Here is a 19,373-nt window from a genome sequence, read left to right on the forward strand (position 1 = left end):
ATCTGTTTAAGTTAAGTACCTACTACCAATTAATCATTATAATAATAATTTATGATGTTTTCAGATTTTAGTATAAATAAAGTGAATCTTTATACCTAATTTGTATCTTGGAAATAACAACACAACAACAGTAACAATATCATAATCTGCCGTAGGTACTTGATGGAAATTAAATTGATGAACAAAATGTTTTTCATAAATATTACTTTCATTGAACTGAGTTTCACCTTTCGGCACCTTAGCATTTTATACCTATCTATGGTGCCAATATAATAATAATTATTTACAGCCTGAAGATGTTGAAAGATAAACCCAGGGTCACCAAAACCAATTTTTATGGGATTGTATAAATCAAGAGAAAACATTATTACTTAATACTACCACTAGTAAATCTTGTTTTTCTATATTTGCGTGAATAGTTTAGTGCAATAATATTATGTCGTATCTTAAAAATATCACTTTGCATTTGTATTTTATAAAAAAGGTTACATATTTAATATCTTCATGTAAAATAAAATTCAAAAATATTATATATGTTACACAATTAATAATATTTGATATATTTTTATAGAACGTGTTGATAAATTGGGATAAGAAGAGATTATGGAACTATATTGTACCGATTGCTTATCAACTGATTTATTGTTGAAGACGAGGTACATAACCCTTTTATACAAGAATTATCTCTCACTTCATCAATCAATTTATAATTCACGCTACCTAGGCAACAGCAAACTGATCCTAATATTAGTTTCTTATCTTTACTTATAAATAAAATCAGAGACCAACTCAACGTTATCAATTAGTTTAGAAATAGGAGTGGTTTGAAAAGCATCCTTCATCATGGAAGAGAAGAGGTTTAGAATGTTCACGTTGCATTTAACCGTGTCAGGATTTACTGCACTGACAGTCGGAATAATAATGACGATGTGCATGTTACCAGGTGTTAGGTATGTACATAATACATTGTGTATTCTATTACAATTAACCGAATGTATGCTACAAGCGCGTTTATGCGGTCTACAATTCCGTGCGTGCAAGGTCAGCCATGGTAAATGAGCATTTATACACGCTCTACTTTACATTCATTATACCAGCACATGTTGATTGTTTTAAATAATAATTTAATATATTGTACATACATTGCCATCTCTTGGAATCATGGTGAAATACAACTCTATATGAAATACTTCTAATATAACAAGATAATATGTTTTTTCTCATAGAAATTTGCGGCCCACCGAGCATTTAATGGGTTATTAATATAAGTCTGTTTGTCACTAGTATGTGTTTATTATTAACAAACAAATTATCAAAAATATAATTAGGTACCTACCTATCTAAAGGTTTGTTGTGTAGTGGATTGTATCTTTCGATTCGTTCTGACGATAGGTTTATAGCCCGATATAGCTCAAATATCATAGGATTGGTGTCTAGCCATTGATGTATATCCAATTGATACAATAATTATATTAATTAACACATTGATCGCCAACTAGTTTTACATAAAATAGTTAAAAAATGATTATTTGTTTCAAAGGTATTATTTGTTAGGTTATGAAAGAATATAATGTTTTTTTTCATTTTGATGATTTTTTTACGTATATATTGGTTTTTATGATGTGCCGGCCACATGTGTCCGTCGCGGCACCAACAAGTTAATTTATTATATTGCGCCGGGCATTTCGCCGGTCACCTGTCCATATGTGTTGACGAGAGCATGGTGCCATTTCGCGGTTGAATTATATTTAGATTTAGATAGTATAATAAACAGAAAAGGCACAAATACGGAATAAAAGTTTTCAAATTGGGTAGTATAATACCTGGATACACATACACTGGAAATATACGTATACATACATTATAATCATTTTTGTAATTCTATTTTTTTATTATTTACATAATTTTTATAACTTACATTTTTATAATCTATTTAATTTTTATTTTTATATCAATAAAAACACATTTACAATTTAAAAGGAAAACTTTTTTTTTCATTATGTACATTCTTTACATTAGTGAGCCTATATTTTGTGACTGGGAAGACATATTTTCAGGCCAAGTGGCAGTAATATACAGAAGGGCTATGCCAGTCACCGCGTATCGAAAAATGTACTGCACGCGTGCCCGCCGGCGCTGTAGAACAACTCTAAGGTAGGTCTTTGCCGGTCACCGGTGACCCCCATGGCGATCAACGTGTTAATAGTATATTCCAATTGATACAATAATTGTATTAATTTGTTATTGTTTTTAAAGTTGATTGCGTTTATTACAAATATTTTACCATTTTACTTTTTTTCGCATCAGCTTGTAATCTTCTTATAATTTCTAGTTTTTTTTTATAAAATATAGCACTATCCATAATACAATAATAATAATTAACTCATTGGAGACAGACAGAAAAGGAGAAAAAAGTGGACCAACAGCCAGATTAAATTTTGTAGTAAATTTATTACAACGGTTTACTAAAACTGCTACAACTTTTATATTATGATTAATTTAAATATTTTTTCAAAACTTGTGTAGGTATTGAAATTTGAAATACTTACTTCAATTTAAACTCATCTTTTTAAATATGCACGTAAAAATTTGTAGGGTTTAAAGAAATATCTAAAAGTAAAATCGGAGAGGGTGGTAGAGAGTATTATATCACAGACAACTTGAAGTTGGACAAATGGACATGCCTGTTCCATAGCATAAGTTAAGTTGGGACCAATAAAGTTCGAAAGTATCGAAAATAAAATGGTATGTGTACCAAATAACGCAATAAATGCCTAAATACCCCATCAATAATCCTATAATCGACAGAGACAGGAAGAAAAGTACTCGTACATAATAATATTTGAAACTTTAAATGAGATAATAGACCATAGAGAAATACTAGACTGGGATGCACAACGAAACAAAGAAGTGAAAAAGTACCGTTGCTTGTCTCTGCGTGGCCGGAAGGATAGAGGGTAGGTAATTGCTAGTCGAGAAATAGCTCTTGAGACTGTCTAACCTAACTCCCCACCTTTTCACGCCAAAGTCTGCATGTCCGTGAAATATCGATACTAATTGTTACTAATCAATCAATATCTATGTCTTGTATCTCGTATGAAAAGCAAAATATACTTCATATTTAATCTCCCCGAATCCATGGTTTTAATTAAAATGTAAATAAACCCTCCCACATAAACCCCTCTATATCAGTAGGTACAGGGGGTCTTTGTTATCTGAGGGTAATTTGGATTGAAAAAATACCTGTTAAAGTGAGTCCGCTTAAAACGGGGACCATAATTACTTAGTAAATGGGTTTAATTGGGACACTTGAGAATAGAAAAAGACATATGAGCAAGGCAGAAATAGCGTATTAATGTGAGAATGAAAGATTGAAAGTGACAGTTGACAACTGTGAGCTATTGGGCTTGTGTTTGATAGTTTTTTTGCATTTCCTTGGAAACTCGTAACTGCAACGACTCAAATAACAAATACTCAGGTAATGTATAATATCCGTGTATGGTGTGAATATGTTAGTCTAAAAACATCTATTCCCAGAGCAGCTATTAATTATAATGTTGGTTTCCTGTGGTAAATCAGGAATGTTTTTAAATTTTAGTTTGTTGAGAATTTACAAACATTTTACTAAAATTTAAAAACATATACATAATCTGTTTTAAGACTTATCAACATATTCACGCCATACACTGATATTATATTAAGTATAGGAATATTTTAACAGCACGTCCATGAGAAAACCTCATTGCACACCATTGACACCATTCACAAATTTTATTTTAGGTATGGTCCCAATACTGAAGCTTGATTTGATATAAATAAAAAGGATTTCAAGTTATACACATTTATATTTTTATAAAAATCAATGTTTTTTAAAATAAATATAAGAAATATTAAAACGATGAATTAGTCGAAAATCTACACGTTGAAAAATTGAAAACTTAATAAACTAATTTTTAATAATAAATATGACCATAAATATAATGTAATAATAACATTATTCGTGACATAAATATGTAACAAATTCACATTTTTTTTACAATTGTAAGTTTATCTTTGACTTAAAAAAAAATCTTTTTAATGTTTTCAGATACATATTTATTAATTAATACAGTTGAAATTGTAAATTATCAAAAAATGTCTCAAATTCCAAGCTTCGTATTTTTCCGCTAGGTGCCTCCGCTGGCATGCCTCTCCCCCTTAATGAACCCACATGACTATGGACTAAAACACTGAACCTTCATCTATGTTGAATTTTTAGAATGACTAATAGTTGTGATTTATTTCTATGTAGCGCTGAGGTCACACAGCCAACATGGAGATGGGATTGTATTTCTGGAAGATGCGAGAAAATTTTACTTACAGCAGATACACTTGAGACGGCTCAGAGTCTGGCAGGATGCAAAATGCTATGCAATGATTTTGGTGAGTAATATTACATCAATGAATGTGTTCTTCTGAAGGAATCACTAAAATCAATGGATGAAACATTCTTTTATATGAGAATGTGAAATCTCAAATAATGTAAGAAGCCTAGTTCGTGGCCAGTTGAATAATAATAGTGTCTATGGATATAAAATGTGTTTGAAGGAAATTATTATAAATTTGAAGTTTATATCGAATTGAATGATTTTTTATTTAATTTTGTTTGGACTTCTTTAATAGTGTCCATACATAATTTGTCTAGGGATGGAATATTACGTTGAAATAAGTTAATGTAGGTAAAGATAAATTTTCACTGAGAACAATAATACGAATAATATTAAAAATAAACTTTTTGAAAACATTTACGAGAGGCAAAAAACCTTTTTACTGCGAAGGTTGCAGAAATTAAAATCAATCTTATAACTTAGCAACAACTAAATTCAAGCCATACATGTAATTTAGTTTAGGTGAAAAATAACATTTTTTACGTTAAGTTAAGTGGAATTTCCTGCATCCAGTTCTTACAATTTCCTGTAGTCTAAGTGTCAGCGCCGTGCCGTATTGGAGACGATGCGCACTGGCAGGCTACTTCCCCTCTCCCATAAGGGATAGGTGCACGGTGGAAGATTTTCTTTGCACCTTTGCTCGGTATTATCAACAAGTCAACATCGCAGCAGTCGCTAGTAAGATGATATATCAGAATGTGCTCACTATGATCGTGGTACCTAAAGCTGGTTGGATAAATAAAACGACTTATAATGAAGAGCGTGCCCAATCTCAAAGTCACCGCACGTTACTGCCTATGTGGTTATTGATTTAAGCCGAAAACAGGAAAATTATTGGATGATTCTGAAATTTTAACACATCAATCAATGTATCTTGTTATTTTTAACAGAATGCTAATTTTAGAATATAAATTTAAATTTAAAAAAAATGCGTTAATTCTGTTGCACCTTACAGTTATGTAATTTTACTGATTTAGAAGTTATTTATTAAAAAAAAATATGTCTTTAGGGAATATGTGGCCAAAACCGACATCCTCGTTCAAAATTGGCAATACTCTGAAACATGTGAATATGAGCAGTATTATTTTCGCATTGACACAAGAATCTGGTCCTGGGATGAAGTTACTCGAATCTGCAGTTAAGGTATTTTATTGTTAATATATAATAACATTAATAACTTTTAATACATATTAATTTGAATTATGGAAACCATATTATTTTTATGATAACATTTGTTTCATTGTTAAATTATAGAGGTTTCAAAAGAACATAAAAGAGATTTCACCAGCAGATTATGATAATATGACAGGAACATCGCCAATGATATTGAAAATAGTCCTTAAAAACGCCAGTATCAGCTGTAAGTTATTTAAATATAAACATTATTTAACATTCACAATAAATTTACCTAAATATTATATTATAACATCGAGTTGCAGGTGATTTTCTATTCTCACTAATTATTGCATTTAATGCTTTAAGTCCGCTCTAATCATAACATGTGGACCTCCACAATGTGGGAGGTGACTTATGCTTTAAATACATTATCATCACGTTATGTGCTGTCACGTGCAGACATAGCAAAAAATCACTATATCTATAAATTCGATGATAGAGAGTGCCAACTCTAATGTATTAGTATTTTGAATTATTATTCATTATTCATGCTAATTTCAATTAATTTTAACAATTTCTACGTGTGCATACGTTGAAATAACTTACGATATTGCATCCATAGGTAATATTTTGAACAGAAGCCAATCAGGCCCATATTCATATCGTCATTATCATCATCAACCTGGATCAATCCACTGTTGGATGAAGGTTATCCTTAACTTAACTTGATTCTACACTTCTTGGTCATATGAATTGCTATATTTTTCAAAATTTGTGATTTTATTTCCTTACCCATTTATATTGTCATTATTGTCATCAACCTGTATCAATCCACTGCTGGATGAAGGCCTCTCTAAGCTGATTCCACACCTTTGGGTCTTATAAATTCCTATTCTTAACAGAATAGGTCTATTCCTCTCAGATATATGCATTGCTTCATTATTTATCAACATTTGTTTGGTATAATTGTCCCGCACCGGGAAATTATGAATTGTTTAAGGCTAAAATTTTAATTCAAAATTTGATTTTTTAAAATATTATTCTATGGCTGCAAGCAGTTCTTTTTTATTGACAATGAAATATAATAATGTTTAAATTTATTTTTTACGCTGCTAACCTTCTTCTATTATCTAAATGGGACCTGCGGGAGATTAATATTCTCGTTATATTGGATCGCTATATATGATAATCACATATATTGCTTTATATTTGAACGATTGAGATGTTTAATTTATCATATTTAAATGCACGTGATTTAATGAAACATTTATATACCTACACACATATTGTATCAAAATGTCAGTGGTAGAAATCGGCAATTAACAGCTGTTCTGCTAGGTCTAGCAGCTTGACGGGGTATCAGGCGACATTCTGAAGGCATAACTCCAGATTAAACTACGCATATAATACGCATCAAATTTATATTGGCAGTGAAAACTTGTAAATTGTAAAACTGACAATTCAGCGAAATGTCAAACTGTCTGAGGTGAATGAAAATCCATCCCGAAAGGAAAACTATGGCGCCGTCCATCCATACTTCACAATTTTATTAAAATCCAACACCATGTCATTAGGACGCCAAGCTATCTGCAAGACCTAGCGAGACAGACTAGCGAGAGCCTACTGGCTCTGATAGTATATTATTATTATCGGAACGCCTTAGTTGAAGTGAAAAATGCGACATTTTTATTTGGATCATTACAAATTTGTTTTTTCATATTATTATCTCTGGATTATGCTCTAGACTTCTACAGTTATTCATTGTATTGTCTGGCAATCAGCCAGCACATCTATTTTCTTTTGAAATGACTGGTAAGTTTTCTATACTAAATATGTACTCTATTATGACGTGAGTGAATACAATTTATCATATTTACAGCATTAACTTTAAGTACTGATGAAGGATATCAAATTGAATTAAAGACAACAGTCGACGGCCAAATTCACGGGAGTATCGATGCTCAAAATTTCTTTGGAGCCAGAAATGCCTTGGAAACATTAGAACAATTCTTCATTTATGATGATATTCATTCTCAAATGCAGGTAAAGTACTTAAAATTAATCTTTCTAATAAAAATCAACCAACAAGGCAACACCTGTCATAATGTGCATGAAACACGAGAGCTCTTGTAGACCATGTTTCTAGGTCATGTTATTTCCCGCTTTGGTAATGTTAATTGACCTCCGAGATCGTGTGATTCAACACCGTTGGGCGTCTTCTGGTGGAGTTTGTTGAAAATTAAAGTCTACGCTGATAAGCCAGAAACGATTCATGATCTCAAACGTAATATCCAGCACTTCATCGGTGAAATAGCGCTGTATTTATGCGCAAACATCAGATGACTAAAATAATGATCATCTGTTAGAGGAACCAAGGCGGCTGTTGGAACAATACTGTACATAATTATTTCCATTATCAGTGTTACAATCGATTAAAAAAAAATGTTCCTGTTACTTTACTTTTTATCCAAAAATCAATCAAGTCAGTTCTTATTGAAACACCTTTAGAATCCCATTTATTGAAACATTCATAATTCAGAATTATTCTTAATTTTGAATTCCGCAAGTTTTTATGTACATCCCTACTACTCGGTTTATAATTCGAAATTTGTAGTTCATGATAGTTTTTGATCCAGTGTCGGGATTACATGAAAGCAAAGTTCATCTAGATTAGGCATGGCGAACCTATGGCACGCGTGCCACCAATGGTATGCGAGATGATTTTGCATGGCACGCAAATGTTTTATGTTGAAGAGAAAAAAATAGATATAATTTAAAAATATTTTTTTTTACAAAAAAGTTTTACAAATACCTAAATGTATATTACATAATATTTATCAATCGATGCGCAAACGGAAACGACGAAATTTATGCATAAATTACAGATTACATTGTATAAAAAATAACAGCCTCTACTCTTCAAGAATTAGCATTATAATTAATTTAAATTGCATAAATCGGTCCTTACGTTTTATGCGTCACACATAATATTATCGCACTGACCTCAACAAGCGGCGAAAGAAGCTACACCGAGAATCTCTGATTTTCACCGATTTACAATCATTTTGCAATGCTTGAGACCATTGTAGCGAGAGAATACCTCATCTGATCAGAGCAATTCTTGCGTCAATTTGTGCGTATAGAATCAAACTAGGTATTACAGTAGTACTCAAGAACTCATTTATATATTTTGAACTTTTTTTAATAGAATTGTTATAACTATTTTTAATTTTTTCCCTATGAAAAACTGCTCAGCACATCAGACAGTCAAAAGATAACATTTGAGATTTTTTAGCACGCGTACGTAAAAAGGTTCGCCAACCCTGATCTAGATTGTTAATAATTATTGTTACCTACAGTCAAAGAAGTTGGATAATGACACTCTTTGCCCACAGCACTGTTTAATAAAATCTATTTGTGGCAATATTATTTGACACCTGAATTATTATGACACCACGGTGGCCGCGCGGCTTAGGCGTTGGACTATCAAGCCATGGGTCCCAGGTTTGAATCCTGGGTCTGGCAATTACACATTGTTTTTCAATTTGTGTGTGAGTCAGGGTATGAACCTAATAGGTTGAGCAAGTGGCTGACATCCATTTCTCATAAAAAACAAAATCTGTTAATACAAACCTCTACTCTGTGGAGGCCCATATGATCCTATTAGGATCGGACATGGTCGGAGAATTATTATGATAAGCACTATCTTAGATAGATTAATAAGATAATCCAGCGTTTCTCAACCGAGCCCATATGCCAAAAATTAACTTTTAGGGAGACACAGATAAAATAAAAAAATTATATGAAAACCATTTAAAAAAAATAATAAGTAAATTGCAACGGAAATATAAATTCATAATATTTTATTTAAGTATATATTTTTGGCATACATTGCGTAATCCATTGTCAACATTTGGTTTCATAAAGATTGGTGGGACACTTTTAATTTTATAAAATGTGTAAATTTCATCAAATGAAGTCCACTTCAAGAGTGTCTTTTCCGCAAGCTCTTTGAGGAAGGGCTGAGGACCTACTATAAATACAGAGATTCGTTGGTTATCGAAGGGTAATAATTTTCTTCATCACGTTTTGCACTCTGTGACAGCACTGTATCATTTGTGAGTGACAAACAATTTGCAAAAGAGACCTTGTAACTGTCTTGATGTGAATAATGGTGATCTTTTTTTGTCGATGACACAACTGGATATTGAAAAACTTGCTAGTTTATACCAGACATAAGGATTACACTAAATAAAGGAAATTTCGATTTACTACATAAAAAAAAAGAATATTTAAGTATCCTTTTATTTTGTTAACTGTCAATTCATGGTGGAACTGCATTATATTGTTGTTTTAATTTAATAAAATGCAATTTTTTTGAAGTACTTATTCCACTTTTAATCAATAGATTAGGACCGGTTTCATCCGCCTCAGAGGGACATTTTCAACCCCCTGTTGGCCCTGAGGCGGACGAAACCGGTCCTAATATTACTATTGATTAAAAGTGGAATAAGTAATAAAAAAAAAAAATCCGTTTTATTAAATTAAAACAACAATAATATTTAAGTAGTCATAAGAATTTTGTTTCTTCGTTATTGGTTTGGAAACAAAGTTATTTTTGTTAATTATTTTACTTTTATTGAGTCATTTATGATGACTATAAACCCATCTTTGGAACGGTCAACTGTAACTATAGATACAGATAACCTGTTCCCAATCTTGGGCTGTTGAGATACGAGAGGGAATAAAAATTGTCTATTTTTTCATTTTTTCTGCCGAGCAACTATTATAGATAGAGGGGGTCACAGAAAATTTTTAGACTCAAAAGAGACCACAGGTCAAAAAAGGTTACTCAAATTAAATATGGCATGATTGGTAGTTAATGGATCTGCAGATATTATTCATACATTTTATGTAGATTACATGTATTATAGATTAATATGATGTTATGTAGAAAATTATTAATTATTTAAGAAATATATTATTATTCAAATTGGAAAGAATAAACCTTAATCAATTTTCAGATAATCGATAATCTCTCGATAGTGGATAAGCCAGTTTACCCATACAGGGGATTGCTCCTGGATACTGCAAGAAATTTTTATACAGTGGAATCAATCAAAAGAACACTAGGTAATTATCATATTATGTATTATATAAGGGGGATTTTCAGATGTAATATATTTTTAAGGGCTAAATATTATTATGTAATCGTTTTTTGTCAATTTTGGAAAATCAAGGATTACAATTATTTACACTATTAATTATTAAATATATATATTAATTATTAAATAGGTATTCTATATTTAATAAAAAAATAATCCTCCCTAATCATAATTTATTTGTTCAAATGAAAAAAAAAAAAAAAGAACACCGAAATATAGTGAAATAAATGACTTTTCCAATACCAAAGATTCATTTTATCGATATGTTCAATATGTTCATTCAGACAGTAAAACATATGAACTTTTTTTGCTGAGTACTCAACTTGTCGTTTGTTTATTATTTACTCTGTGTATCAATTTATAGTGCGGGGTAAATGTCTGTATAGAAATAAAATATAGATTATTTAATAAAATAGCTATAAATTTAATTTAAAAAAAATTTAATGATCCAAATATGCGTCTCCAGCCGTTATGCAACTTTATACTCTTTTGAATGCATTTTCCAATACTTTTTTCAGCATTTTAGGTGATATTGCTGCAATTTCTTCACAAATGGTTAGAGGTTTCTTTACATACACATTTTCTTTTAAAAAACTTCACAAAAAATTAATAGGAGCAGTCGAATCCGGGAATCTTGCAGCCCAATGCAAATATCCATTACAAGAGATTTAACGAACCGGTAACATTTTCTTAAAAAATCGTATGGTTTCACATGACGTGCCCGTGTGGCACCATCATTTTAAAACCATATTATAAATACCCTCCAGTTCTTGCTTTTTCATTTTTTTCACTTGAAAGTTTTGAATCATCTCTCTATAGTCTATAGCATGCACCATTAACAATTACTTCACATATTTCATTCTCAGAAAAATATGATCCAACCTTTTTTCAGTGTGAATCTACACTATACAGTAACTTTTGTTAGATGTGTTGATGCTTGGTGAATTCATCTAGGATTCTTTCTAGTATAATTTTACCCAAAATTGTTGTTTTAGACATAATATTTTTCTCGAAATTCCCGGTGAAATGTAATAATTAACTTATTATAATTTAATAAAAATAATAATGATTTGAGCACATGTTTTTGCAATGTATGTTTCATTATAAATTTTACATATCTACACCATGCAAATATCTGAACCACACCAAACAAACTGACATAAAATAATGCAAAGTAAAACGACCTTTTTTTTACCACTGTTTTCTGTTTTATTATTATGTTTATCTCACATTATTTGAAAAAATACTGTTAATCATATTCCATGGCAGATATTCTGTTTATGCTAGAAACAAATTACATCATATTGCATAAGCACATGTGAGCTCACGGTAAGCTTCCGCCATGGGCAACATGTGCACAATGTCATTTTACTTGGTATTTAAATGTATTAAAACCATACTGAAGTTGCCTCACGCGTAGAGTTGGGTTTCCTGACGGGAATTCTCGAGAAATTATCGGGATTTTCCATCCCGAATCTCGAGAATGGAAATTTTTAACATTTCGGGAAATCCCGAATTTCGAGAATCTTTTCTCGGGATTCGGGATTTCTTTATTATCAAATATTAATTGAAAAAATGATTTTCTATATGGAAAAAGTGGACAGAAAACACAAAATTCAAGGACTGATCGGGGCATTTAACACAATTAAGCCAACATCGAATCAAAATTAGTGCAATTTTTGCAACATCAGGAAATTTTGTCTCTCAAAAGCGTACGCGATTGTCAGACGCAGCGATTGACAGTCTGTGTTTTTTGAAATCGTATTTTAATAAGTAATGTTTTAAATTATTTTTGTTTTCCTACTTCTATTTTGTTTCTTACATAAATAAAAAAAAATTTACACAGATTTTAGGATTTTTTGAAATCTCCTGATTTCTTGAGAATTCTTTTCTGGAAATCCCGAATCTCGAGATTGACATTTTCTCGGGAAATACCCAACTCTACTCACGCGTATCATGCCACACCACCATCACACGTTATAGAACATTTTTTTTCTTATATGCAAATTTATAGTCACATGATTATAATTCTTTTGGATTTTAGATGGTATGGGTGCATCAAAGTTGAACACTTTCCATTGGCATATCACTGATTCACAGAGTTTCTCTTATGCTTCAAAATCAAATCCCAGCTTCACTAAATTAGGTGCCATTACACCCAAAAAGGTAAATATATATGTTTTATTGTGTGACAGGATTGAAGGAAGATACGTCTGTTCTGGAAAGGCAAAATAAGATCGAGTTTTGGATAACTAACTACATATGTATGGGGAACTCTTATGTTTCTGTGTGGAATTTAGTAATTCAGAGGCGTTGATTCGACTTATCTCCTTTCGCATGCATTATGATTAATTTGGTATATTCAATTGATTTTTTCAATTTCCCCTGTACGTCCCTTCTTTTCGCACACAAAATTTATTCATTGAATATACAGCAGTTTTAGTATATTCACTTATTAATTACAATCTAAGAGAATGGTATAAAAATATTTATTTGTTAATATAACTTTTCAGGAATCAATTTAAACTGAAAAGGAGACTATAGAGCAGGCCTAGGCAAACTTTTTGAATGAAGGGCCACATTAGGAATATAAAATGAACGGCAGGCTGCAAGTAAAACACTGTTTGTAGACGTACATTATTTATTATCATGAAAATAGAATTTCAACACAAAAAAATAAATGATTCTCTAATAACCAACAATTTAATGAGAAGAATGAAACTGTTTTCAAAATTTCAGGTGTTAATTTTATAGTTTTAATTTTTTTTTATTAATTGTTAATTTTTTAAAACTGCTTGTAAATATTCATTGGTGATGCATGATAGTAAAGAGTTTTTATTGATATTCATAATTGAAAATGTTTGTTCACATAATATTATGTAGGTTGATCTAAAAATAATCAACATTTTTCCAGCAGAATCTTTAAGTTTTTTGAATTTATCCGAATAAATCCTTTCCACGCGGACGGAACACCTGTTGTACACTAATTAATTGGCCATTCGATATAATTAGCATGTTATTTAAATGCGGTAATTAAATCTAATTAAATACTCTGCGGTCAACAAGTTAAGAGTGTTGTAAAATTTGCAGATTTCTTCTCGGAGGTGCAATTCATGTATATTCAAATAATGTTATTTTTAAAACAGCATTAAAATGTAGAAAAAAGTAAACTTTTTTAGAAATACGATTTAAGCTAGGGGCTACACAGAAATACTTGGCGGGCCGTAGTTTGCCCAGGCCTGCTCTAGAGTCTACGTAATGCATAGTAATCTTGTGAAATTTTCCTTAATCTTAATCTTGTAATAGTATATTGTAATTGGTCGCGTCACTGGCAATTTTTATTATTATTTGACATTGGTTTAAGTGCATTTTGGCTAATTTATTTAAAATAAAATTATTTATATGAACTTGTATTATTTACCTCTACAGGTATATACCGAAGCTCAAATATTAGATATTGTACAGTATGGTATAGAGAGAGGAGTTCGAGTGATGCCTGAATTCGATGCGCCAGCTCATGTTGGTGAAGGATGGCAAGAAACTAATTTGACTGTTTGTTTCAAGGTACGTAATAGATTACTGTCAATATTTATATGTATACGAATGTAATGGTTTAGATACTATAATCCAAAAGTCCTATTAAATAGTCTATACTTCCTGATTTGTATTGAAAAAAAATATCACATAAATACATTTGTATTATAATTGCAGTTTTTAATGCTTAATAAGTGAGCAGCTACATAAAGATCCAGGAAAAAAGGTGCAGAAGGTGCAATAGGCAACGCGAGACACTTTGATCAAATCTGGGAATTCTCGTAATTTTTTTCTATAGCGTCTTTTGAATATCTGCCGCAGACAGTTGCATGTTATCTCATGTATATTACGCATTGTGAGCTTGTTGTTTTGAGGTTTTGTTAAATTAAATCAAATTAGTTATCATTGACAAGATAACCTAAAAAGGGAAGCTAATATGATCTTAGAGGGAAAAATGAATGTTTTTTATTTGTCTTTTTTATCTATAAAATTACAATATGTTTTGTTAACACTGGGTACATAAACATTAGACCAGGAGCATTTTTAAGTCTGTATATAAATTCAAATGAAATGGTTTGTAAAAGACTAAACCATAGGTGTCCAACCCTTTTTCTTCCTTGAGTGAATAGAAATTGTCTTAGGCCACATATAAAATATAATACATAATATAGATATATACCTACATAAGTAATAGAAGTTTATTTTAAACCATTATTTGTATTGACCAAATTCATGTACCAAGCGAGCACTATAACGGTAGTATAGAATGCTTGAGACTGAAATTCCAGAAATCGTTCGTAATATATTTTTGTGATGGGATAAAAAATATGACGGTTCTTTCATTAGAGTGATTATTATTTTACAGGCAGAACCATGGGCAAACTTCTGTGTAGAGCCGCCATGCGGGCAACTTAATCCAACTAAAGACCAACTTTATGAAGTCATTGAAGGATTGTACACTGATATGTTTGGTAATATTACAAAGCCGATATATTTATGAAAAAAACTATGTACATCATGAATTGTTATGAAGTATTTGAATGAGAAAATGAATAATTGTTGGTTCCAGAAATGTTTAAGCCTGATATATTTCACATGGGAGGAGATGAAGTCAGTAATTCGTGCTGGAATTCATCAGCTGAGATCAGAATATGGATGCAAGCCAAAGGATGGAATACAGATGGAGAGGGCTTCTTGAAATTATGGGATTATTTCCAAAAGAAAGCGCAAGAAAAAGTATACAAGGTATGATATACATTGTAATGGCGCATTGCAAGTAAAATTCAATATTCCCTTGGCTATATCAGGATTTTAACAGTATTATAATATAAAAAAATATTGCAGAGAAATCATGCAATCAACTGTAGCTTTATTATTGCATTGGTGTATAAAATATTATCCATTTGTGCGACAACTATTATATTTTTGATGTCAGGAAAGTTTTATATGTGTGTATATATTTCATACATATTATTAGTGCTTTGTTTAGAAACAAGTGTTTGAGTTTATTATGTATTTTTTTCCAAGCGTGGATTTTAACTTCAAAATCATTAACAATGTGTGGATTATTTGTGATGAATACTTCCAATTCTTTTATAAATACTAATATATAAATATTATTTATATGTGAAAATCTTTTTTAATAATATAGTTATGAAGATTATCATCAAGAAAATCCTCTTTTTGCACAGTTTAAAAAAAGAACTAATTATTTTTTATTTACACTGATTTTTTTGCATTAACACGGTTTAAAAAAACTAAAAAGATTAAAAATACGTATGTATGTACATATTTATCAAAAAATTGCATTGCAATGGACTGCACTCCACTGGTGCATAAATATGTTGTCACCGGATGCCACCCAGCATACATACGTACATACATGGCGACACTAGCCAGTAACTTTGGGTTCGATACGAGAGACGCGCCGCGTGCTTCAGCGTCAGCGTCATTAAATATTTCCAGCGATGAGAGTGATTTTTCACCAGAGAAAAACAGCAGTATCAGCACATTTGTTGTCAAGTAACGAGACTGAATGAATATATTTCTCTATGCTAAATTTAATTTAAATCGAAAACTATTTATTTTTATGTATACATATTTTAATGCATAAATAATAAATAAATTCATTTATTTTTGAGTTCAAGAATTTCGTATTTTGAGTTGACTAAGTAATGGAACCTATCTAACATTTTTGTGTGGGCACCTTATCTTTTTTTACACGGTAGTCTTTGGATCGTATCCCCCATGCAAAAAGAGGATCGGGTGTACATTGTTACAAATACTTGTTTACAAATTGTAGGAAATAATGTTTTCTACAAAATTGATAAGTATTTATACTGTTGTAGGTACAACACAAAGGGTGAAGAGGTATTAATTGTGAAGAGATTGTGATTATTGTTATATTTCAGGTAAACGGTGGCAAAAAACTTCCTTTGATTTTATGGACAAGTACGTTGACTGAATTTGAGCACATTGACAAATACTTGGACAAGGATGATTATATAATTCAGGTATAAAACCGAGAAACAATAATGGTCATGTTATATTAAATGAGTTTCTTATTATTAGATATTAAATCAATTTGATAAATGATTTTAGGTATGGACAAGAGCTAATGATAAAGAAATTCCAGGTCTTCTAAAAAAAGGTTATCGGCTTATCATGAGTAATTATGATTCTCTCTACTTCGATTGCGGATTCGGCGCATGGGTTGGAGCAGGTTAATTATATTATTTTATTTAGACTTAATATTAAAATATGAAATTCAGTAATTTAAAATATTGTCGATATTAATTATGTCTTAATTTTTTAGGAAACAATTGGTGCAGTCCTTACATTGGTTGGCAGAAGGTTTACACTAACAGTCCTGCTAAAATAGCTGGAGAATACAAAGATCTCATCATAGGTAAAGAATATCAGTGTATAATAATAGGTATAGAATCATGACTTACGAATTGAAGTGCTTGAATAAGTTATCACCTGAGGGTTTAAATCACTTCAGACTAGTGCAATTATTTCATGTCTATATTTTTACTATTAGGGTCAGAGGCAGCACTTTGGTCAGAACAAGCCGATACTCCAACTCTCGACAGCAGGTTCTGGCCTCGCGCCGGAGCCTTAGCTGAACGGCTCTGGGCTGAACCGGAAACAGATTGGTCAAAAGCTGAGAGAAGGTTCCTTCAGTACAGGTAAACTATGATTTCAATTTTGTAGTATTAAGAAGCTTTCATACTTATCGATAATTTTGACTGAATTGGTGGACATCGCAATAGTATAGTAGTAGTCTAGCATGTGGAGTATTTACATATCGATCCAAAGTATAGATAGATAATATGTGTTATTCTCTCCTCTCAATGTAAAAATGATATCTAAGTTAATATTTTATTTATCGTTACAGAGAAAGACTCGTACGTATGGGAATCGGAGCTGACACTATCCAACCAGAATGGTGTTACCAGAACGAAGGTTACTGCTATCGTTAAATAATTGAAATAGTTTTCCAATGGGAGATTCGGTATGACTAATTACTAATATAATTGCTTTTATCTTGTTTGTGAAATATTTTACACATTCGTAATGGTCATACGAGAAAGAAAGTCTTTACCAAACTAATTTTTAGCATTGAGACATATATTAATTCTATTATGGAAAAACTATATCAAATTTTAATTGATTTAAGTAAATTCCATCAAGTACCCTCAGTCGAGAGTATATAATATTAATAGTTTAGAGCTATATTATGTATTATTTCTAGATCAGTCAAAACCATTGTATGTAACAACAAATCTTTTTGATTATACAATAAAAACTTCATATAAAATATTCTAACATGAATTTATTGGGGTTTCTTCCTATCTATTTCTAAAGAACATATCGTCTCTGTTCTCACACAGAACCACAGAACACACTAACTGGAGAATACTAGTTTTGAGTAATTTGACTTTGAAGTTGTTAAAATGTTTGAAATAATGGTCTATCATGTGAGTTTATTAAGTAATCGTAAAAAGGATGACTTTAAAGTAAAGACTGTTTATTTATTAAGATGGTTTCCAGACGGTAAAGTTTGAAATAAGGAACATTTTGGTACTAACTCAATATGTCATTTATTCGAATTAGTGTCTTTGCCAGAACAATGACGATATTATTATAATGTATTTCTGGTGTTCAGGTAAAACGATATATCGTCGTTGAGCTGTTATATCCACTGATGTAACAAAATTGAAATTTTACAGGAGACCCCTTTTTTTTGTATATCTGAATAACTTTTTTTTATCTAAATAACAGAATATAATACAAGACTCGTCAAAACCGACTGTTTGTAATAGTTCCAACGTGATTACAAGTATGTAAATTGGAGGTATTACGGTCTCATTAAAATGAAACATGTTAAATCGGAGGTTTCTACAATACATTATAGTTTAATTTTAGTGGAATGTGGAGCATTGAAGGTTTTACTAAGCTATGTATTGTAGTATGGTGAGAATGAATAAGCACAAGATATAAAAACCATTTTGGTAAAACTGTCACATCGGAGGTTTTAACAACTTGATGATATGGAAGTCGAAAAAATCAATTTTAAGATATATGTAACACTTTTTATAAATAATGAACATTTAACCCTTTCCCGGCGACCGTATTCCAGTAGGATACAGCTAGTACGTAACACATGGGCGACCGTATAGCAGTCAGATACGCAAACCTTGACCTGTGGATAACGCAAGAAATATTTTTCATGCGGCATTGAGAATTTTATTAAAAAATAGCCCGATCCATCCGCCTACTTCCACCTATATAACTTTGTCAAAAATATGTTGTTTTAATTTCATAATCATCGATCTTTCGAACCCTCTCGATCTATTGAGATTCGCCGGTACGATTGCATCAGTTCAAGTCTACGCGGTATTTTACAGCGCCTGCGCACTAGGCATACAAAATATTTTCATTTGAGTTCGAGTGTGCGCCGAGTGATTTACCTTGTAAAGTTGAATATTCACCGCGATCTTTACAACACCATGTTTGCGGGAATAAAAGACAACCAAAAAACCGAACCGAAAACAATAAATAATGTGTCGTCGAAATATTTCTAAATATGTACTTGAACTTGTGTTCTGGATTATGTCATTTATTT

The 19,373-nt window shown here is 31.2% G+C and overlaps 1 protein-coding gene across 1 annotated transcript; it reads left to right on the forward strand.

Annotated features, from left to right (window-relative positions):
• Positions 1-2,936: 2,936 nt before the first annotated feature.
• On the forward strand, positions 2,937-18,070 carry LOC147078478 (chitooligosaccharidolytic beta-N-acetylglucosaminidase-like). The gene is made up of 15 exons (XM_085960011.1): positions 2,937-2,957; positions 4,292-4,422; positions 5,437-5,570; positions 5,682-5,787; positions 7,423-7,586; positions 10,568-10,676; positions 12,753-12,874; positions 14,138-14,272; positions 15,108-15,213; positions 15,312-15,487; positions 16,654-16,755; positions 16,844-16,964; positions 17,058-17,150; positions 17,286-17,433; positions 17,643-18,070. The coding sequence occupies exons 2-15, from the start codon at positions 4,404-4,406 to the stop codon at positions 17,725-17,727; spliced, it is 1,620 nt and encodes a 539-aa protein (XP_085816137.1). The 5' UTR covers positions 2,937-2,957; positions 4,292-4,403; the 3' UTR covers positions 17,728-18,070.
• Positions 18,071-19,373: the final 1,303 nt, after the last annotated feature.

This window comes from Rhyacophila brunnea, unplaced genomic scaffold (genome assembly GCF_057557595.1).
Source record: "Rhyacophila brunnea isolate RB1 unplaced genomic scaffold, BYU_Rbru_1.0 scaffold_11, whole genome shotgun sequence".
Lineage (NCBI taxonomy): Eukaryota > Metazoa > Arthropoda > Insecta > Trichoptera > Rhyacophilidae > Rhyacophila > Rhyacophila brunnea.

Bases quoted from the DNA above. Each gene is read 5' to 3' on its own strand.
- LOC147078478 (XM_085960011.1), top strand. The intron at 15,488-16,653 runs GTATGATATACA...GTTATATTTCAG, and splicing joins CGCAAGAAAAAGTATACAAG to GTAAACGGTGGCAAAAAACT. The intron at 16,965-17,057 runs GTTAATTATATT...TTAATTTTTTAG, and splicing joins CGGCGCATGGGTTGGAGCAG to GAAACAATTGGTGCAGTCCT.